Consider the following 7136-nt stretch of genomic DNA (forward strand, 5'->3'; position numbering starts at 1 on the left):
CAGAGGAAACCTAAAGATTTGGGATTCTCCATTTTTTTTGGTAGGTAGGTGGGTGTAAATGTAGTATCGAGAAAAAACGATTCAGAAAGAAATTACAAACGAGAAAAGGCGAAAAAAATCTCTCATTTCCTGAGAGTATAGAAATTTCGAATTTGTTCGTTTTTCGATGATACAAAGACAGCGTCTTTCATTAGCCTAGTTGAGATAGAAACCAAACATGCAATTTGGCCTGGAGCGGTGCGGCGCAGAGAGCAATGATGACGAGGACTTGAGATGGAAAAGGCCTCGGCGAGCCGGTCAGTATGCAACACCGATTAGCGCCTACAAGACTCCATGAATACTTCGACACGCATTACATCAAACGTAAAGCGGACAGCAGCGGTTGGCGTGAAACTCATGGTGCCTACAAGACTGCATGAATACCTCACGCATTGCGTCAAAAACAGTGCGGTCAGCAGCGGTCGGCGTGAAACGCATAGCGCCTAGAAGACTGGAGGGATACTTCACGCATTGCGCCAAACACAGTGCGGCTGGCGCGGTGGTGGAAATTAAACTCATCAAACCACGTTCATTTTTTTTCTTTCATAAATTTTTCGTTCATTTCTTATTAATGAAAGGCCTTGTCCACACGGAGATAGGTTTATGAAACTTTGGCGCATAGTTCCGTAAACTTTTGCTAAAGTTGACAGGGCTTTCACAAAAAAAGTGCCCAACACGAGTCTTATGCACCCCTTCTCCTCCGGCATGTTCACTTGATGGTTTGCATCGATGTTTCACAACGAATGAGAAGGGGCAGCAAAATACAGGCGGCCCATGGGCGACAAGTAGGTAAATCCGGCCCTGTAAAGCAGTAGCTTACCAGACGTGTGGGTGTATCACCATTCCCAGAGCCAGAAACAGCGTAGAGTCAGAAATTGAAAACAGGGCTCCCTTTAAAATAGGGATACACCTTTCCGCCAGAGGAGCGACGACATTGGTGAACCAATCAAAGAGTGACACAAATCGCCGTTTCCTTCACGAAAGAACGTAACTTTAATTCAATGTTGCCAAATTTCTCGTCGCAAATTGCATAGAAACCAGGAGAATACTGGGCATGTGCAACTGAAAAGTTCACTAATTTTTCCTCAGATTTCATGCAAAAATCAGAAAAGTTTTGAATAAAACTTGCACAGATACATTTTTGTAGGATAAACTGATTTTTTGAGTCAATTTGGCAATCTTGGAATGTAGTTACGTACCTTCGTCCGGGAGACGACGAAATATAGAGGTGCACCTCATCGCCTACCCACTTCTAGCACGGCGTGAAGTTGAACATCTAACACTGGAAAAAAAACACATTGGATCTAGAGTCCAGACTCTTAAAAACATTAAAAGAAAAAGGACTCTTGATTCAAGCAGATTTAAGCTTAAATCAAAAGGAAATCCACTCAAATTAAGAGGCTTGGTTCTTGATTTAAGCTTAAATCTGATTGAATCAAGAGTATTTTTTCTTGTCGATGTTTTTAAGAGTCTGGACTCTAGATCCAATGTGTTTTTTTTTTTTTTTTCCAGTGAATGATACTCTCGTCCCTACATAGTGTGATGTTCACGATCCCTGTTTTATTTTTCCAAATTTTTTCCATCTTTTTACAAGCTTGATCATTTTCAGTCAAAGCACAATCTAAGTTACAATCTTTAATCTCTTGCAACTTCAGTCATTAATTTAATAGCGCTTTATCGCCCTTATCAAAAGCCTCGCTTCTCGAGCATCCTATTTTTCGTTTCAGAGTTAGAGTTCTCCAGCTACAGAGCAAGAGTCAACTTGCTGGGCTACCTCCGGATGCCTCGGCCGGTGGGTACCCTCAGCTCTTGCTATGAGCCTTCTTAATCATTTTTCTTTTGCAGGAACGCTTTACTTTCAGATGCTTTGCATATTTTATTCTATTAAATATGATTATTTTGTAAGTGCCCTCTGCCAAAATTATGAAGTCCTTTTTAGACTTTCTTTCATCGATTCATTTGAATATTATAATCTTTTTTATTTGAGCCTTTGTTAAGCTCCTTATTTATTTAAAGCGTCTTCAACGCAATAGTCTATTGAAACACTTTTACAGATTTTTCATTTTATTTCCACAAAGGAGAATTAAAGATGTATTTTGTTTGTGTGTTACTAATCCTCTTTTTGCAGCATTGTTATTTTGTGCTTTGCAACGACTTCGAGGATGATCCAGTTTTGTACCTCTGGATTCTGATATCTTTGGTGATGTAATTTTATTTTATTTTATATTTTGTCCTCTTTTTCCGTGCCTTCAGCACCTTAAATTTCAATTATTAAAATCCGTCCATTTGAGACGCATTATCTAGTCTTCCATTATTTTCTTGTTAATTTTTAAGTTTTACCTTTTCTTTCGAATTCAGTTTTCTAATCAAGCTCTCCCACACTATTTTAGCAGGTGTAATTGTCCAAATACTTGGATTTTCACTTTAAGGGTGAATTTCAGAGTATTTCGTCAATTATGTCTTAGCAACTGCTCCTTCAGTGATAAGAGTTGATTCCATGTAAGAGTTAGTCGTAAAAGTATGAAATTACGCATTATATGGAATCGGGTCTATCTCTGAAGGAAGGAGAACCATTTTCTTAGTATTTTAAATAAGGGGTGGTTCTTACAATAGGTACTCTAAGCCTGGCTATTTGTTTGGTTTTAGTAGAGGACTGCAAATTACCTCTCGTCGAAGAAGAGATCAGATGTTGTCAACGATGCCTTGGCTTTCTCAGTCTCGATGAAGTTCTGGATGGTGGTGAGCTCGTCGGTTACGTCCGATTCACTGGTTCCCCGGAGCCAGGCGAGCGTTCTGCGAGCACCCGCGTAGTCCTTGCGCATGACGAGCAGGTACGGAGTTTCCGGCATGAAGATGAGCGATATTATGAACACTATTGCAACGCAGCAGCTGATCAGAGACAGGTCAATGAATGAGACCCGCGGTCCAAGACCGTACGCCATTAGTGTACCTGAAATGAGAAATCAATGTTTACTTGTTAGGCATTGGAAGGGGGTGCACTGGTAAAAAAAAAAACCTCTTGGTTAAAGAGTGCAGTTTCTTGTCGCCGGATCTAAGAGTCTGGACTCTTGCTTCAAGCGGATTTGAATTGAATCAATGCAAAATCCGCTTGAAACAAGAGTTCAAGACTCTTAAATCCGGCGACAAGAAACTGCACTCTTAAGTCAATGCAACAAATGCCAATGCAGTCAATGGCATTGGTCCAAGAGGTTTTTTTTTTACCAGTGTGGGCTCAGATGCAAGAAAAAGCTGAGATATTTTCTTTCCTGTGTTGTATCTGGAGTAATCTCACCTCAGGATTTTTTTTTTTTTTTTTTTTTTTTTTTTTTTGTGGTGAGGATTTTTCTTTTTTACCATTTTTCACAGTCTTTTTTTCAATGCAAGGGAAATTATATGGTAATCATATGGTTCATTAATTCACGTTTTACTGCAAATGTTTTATAAAATAATTATTAAAATAAATTTTAGGTGAATTCATAATTACTGCATGATGGCGAAAGGAAGCAGTATCAAGGAATGTAATGGAGCGCACTCCGAGTAGTTTTCAGAACAGCTCAAGTTATTCAATGTACCTAACTTTTGCATTTGGGGAACGAAATGGCACGTTCCCGATTGAAAACTTATTTACCGTGCGATAAATGTCTCTCCAATAACTTTTTCAGGCAGGTCTTCCGAATTGGGACCTTCATTCAATTTTTTACTTTTCCGTCTTGTTACAGGGACGTACAGATTCGGTCCTCCTGTTCCTGTTGTCTGGTTTCATTAAAAGTGGTGGTTTCCGACAAGTACACTTTCGTTTACCTTCGTTACACTACACTCTGCATCTCTGCAATGAAGAAATCCAATTCCTGACTCATGTATAAAATATCTACCTGCATAGGAAAACAATCGCACATAATCTCTACATTGAGCAAGAAATTTAACTTCCCAATTTGAAAAAGGAGTCCAGTTGAACTTACCTAAAGTATTCAACAAAGTGCTGCTGGTGCCCAAAAATCCTCGCATATCCGGTTCGAGGTCTCGGACAAATAACTAGGGAGAATGGTGAGATAAGCGCCGACAAAAACGCCACCCAACAACCGGCCGCAGTACAGCATCTCCACCGTGGGTGCATAGGCGACAAAAATCCAGCTAGCAACGGCGAAGAGACTGAAGAGTAGGAAGCTCGCTCTCCGTCCGATCCTGTCCATGAGCAAACTGGCAGGTACCGTCCCGACGATGGACCCGATGTTCATGCAACTGATGATAAACGCCTCGTTGAAGATGGAGAGGTGGTAAGGGGTTTCGTGGCGGAGGATCTTCGGAAATGCTGCCGCTGGCCAGCCTACCATCAGACCCACTGTCATACTACCTAGACCGCCTGCAAAAAATAGCAGAAGGATATCATCACGAAAAGATGAACTCTGCCTTTAATGATCGATAACATCATTAAAGTGAGCTCTGCGACCCCCTAAATTTTCATTTTTGTCTCAGTCCGTCATGGGCGGATCCGGCAATTCGGCAACAACCGATTTCCTCTATTTAAACCTATGCTAAATTATCGATTCTTGTCGGAGCACCTGACCCTCCAAAAATCGATACATAACCATAGGTTTAAATGGAGAAAAGACATGCAATGTAGCCAATTTGTTGAATTCGACAATGCAGTCCATTCTACCCTTCTGCTTAACTGATTTCCATGATTTTGCGGCACTTAACATATGATGCAATAGTTCTTAGATCAGCCCGCTCTATTTAGATTAATTAGACTGCATTTTGCAATTTGGAACTAAAATTTCTTGCTCAGTTTAGAGACAATGTATGTACCACGCCCATGTGCTTAAGTTTTTTCACGGATGAGATAAAAATTAATTGTGGTTCCTAATTGCAAAATGGAGTCAAATGTGCGAGGTGCCCGCGAAGCATTTCCTGAAGGTGTGTCGAGTAGCAGCCAAGGGCATGCCTCCTAGTTTAAATCTAGCTTCAAGCCATCATTTTACGTGTGTCTTTATTCCATTATCTTCAGTAAGATTGAGCTCAAATGATTAGAGACCTGGACTTGCAAACTGACAAAATTTCCGACCGTAAAAATTTCCCAGAATGCTTAGTTGAATTCTGAATAGAGGAACGAGCCATAGCTGTGAATAATTTCTTCACAGGTGTCCTTATTACTGGATTTATATATATTTTAATGGAAACATTGGGCATGTGACTTTTAGCAACTATCTCAGCGTAAGGGAAAGACACGTCGTCGTTGATGATAGCGCGGCGATGCAACTATTCGTGCTCTATGAATGGCCATGTTGCATGCAAAAAATTGAAGGCGCTCTCGTGTGCCCACGCGCACACATCGTAGAGCCCTTCGACGCGATGTGTACGGCTGCGGGTCGTTAGAAAGTTAAATGCATTCATCAGTGGAAAGTAATAAAAAGGAAAACCATAGGCAAAAAAATGCTCTTTTTTAACATTGCTCTATGTAAAAATATCATTAATATAAACTTCGAAGGATTCTGCCTTTTTCTATTTCACTCGAGGGGAAGTGTCCCCTCCCCGGCCCTCTTCCCCACCCGGTGACTGACCTGAGGTTCAGCCTGAACCTTTCCCCTACGTCTGACCGTTCCCCACTCCTCTGTCAATCAAACCATGCTACCGCTTACGCATTGTCGCTCGCCCACCCAAGTACATACCAGGGTACCTAGCGGCCAGCGGTCAGTTGATGATAAATCTCGCTCATGCTCCCATACGCAGCTACGCATAGATTACGCTAGCTAATTATTTTCCGAATAATTAGAATTTCTTCGATAGTAATTTTCTTTATTTATTTGACAGTACATTTTCTCTGCTTAACTGTGTTTTCCTTGGTTCTCTGCTGTGTTTTTCTCAAATCTGTTTTTATTTTATCTTGCTAATGCTCACACGCACCTGAGCTCAGATTACCCTAGTGGTGTCGTTTCCTTTGTTATTTTTCTTTATTTTTTTTCTCTGTTATACTGTGCTTTTCTTGAATCTCTTCTGCGTTTCTCTGTCTTTTCTTTCCTTTCTGTCCTAATATTTCTTTTCCTATCCTTTGTTCTCTGAGGATAGTTTTGATAAAATAAGCATGAATCCAGCTTTAATTGATGACGTATTGCAGGACGTGTTGTCTGGCGACACAATTAATTTGTTCTTTGACATTGTGCGTCATAAGACGAACTCCCGACCTGTCAATGTAAATTTAATGGGTTTGTGGGATTTCATATATAGGCCCAGCTCAATTGAATAACGGCAAATTTTTCAAATTTTGAGTAGCAGGCCCACCGGGAATATAAATGAAATTTCCCTCTGGGTAACTTTTTATTATTTTAACAACACTGTAAAAAGGGGAAATTTATATTAATACTTATCATTTAAGGAAGCGCAACTAAAATTTCAGTAATTTTTTTCAGTAAAAAAAAAAAAAGTGGCTAAAGATCGTTCCTCATTTTCTCGTGGTGTTGGCTGTTTCTGCTAAGTGGAAACCGTCCATTTCAAGATACAGTCTATCTCTTGGCCCGTCATTATTATTTTACAAGTCAATTGTGGAGTGAAAATTCAATAATGTTTTCTATGAAATCTTCATAATAAAGTGTTAAAAAATTCGCAACCACTACAAAATCGGCTCGCGAAGCGAGCCGAATGTCACTCGCGTAGCGAGTGACCGGGGGTCCAGGGGGCGCAGCCCCCCGGCTAGACGTGGCGGGCGAGCGAAGCGCGCCCAGAACGGCTAGTAGACTGTTAAGAATAGTTTGCCGTTCGACTCATGAATCTTTCAGACAGACAGACGATGGAATGCCACTGTATGTTGAAATTAAGAATGAAACTGCAATTCTTAAGATGAAGCAGCTGATTCAAAAGCTCATCGGAGCACACTTTTCCTCTTGGAGATATCTATGATATTTTGGTGCAACAGTAAACATGGATCATCAGGATTTCCAATCTATACAGAATTTTGATATGCCAAAGAGAAATCACCATCATTCTGTTAACATAAAGTTTGTGCTAGTCCGACAAAAATAGCCACCGTCTGAAAAGCAAACTTCAAGTTGGCAATAATCTGTACCGCCTTGCATATTTCAGGTGAGGCTCGAAAATGATGACTC

At 40.5% G+C, this 7136-nt stretch overlaps 1 protein-coding gene and 1 long non-coding RNA gene across 5 annotated transcripts; one reads left to right on the plus strand and one right to left on the minus strand.

Moving 5' to 3' along the window:
• The first annotated feature begins 1567 nt into the window (after positions 1-1567).
• Positions 1568-3827, plus strand: LOC140224466 (uncharacterized). 4 transcript variants are annotated; one of them, XR_011899734.1, is made up of 3 exons: positions 1568-2244; positions 2686-2870; positions 3759-3827. It is a non-coding gene; the product is annotated as an uncharacterized lncRNA (long non-coding RNA). The 4 variants fall into 4 exon arrangements; XR_011899735.1 differs by having other exon boundaries at positions 2689-2870; XR_011899736.1 differs by having other exon boundaries at positions 1570-1831; positions 2689-2870.
• LOC140224465 (facilitated trehalose transporter Tret1-like) lies at positions 2704-4196 on the minus strand (the record flags this gene model as incomplete). Its single annotated transcript, XM_072299574.1, is given in 2 exon segments — positions 2704-2989; positions 3999-4196. Coding segments are annotated over 2 exon segments (332 nt in total), but the record flags the coding sequence as incomplete, so codon positions are not given.
• Between the last annotated feature and the right edge of the window lie 2940 nt (positions 4197-7136).

This window comes from Bemisia tabaci, chromosome 4 (genome assembly GCF_918797505.1).
Source record: "Bemisia tabaci chromosome 4, PGI_BMITA_v3".
Lineage (NCBI taxonomy): Eukaryota > Metazoa > Arthropoda > Insecta > Hemiptera > Aleyrodidae > Bemisia > Bemisia tabaci.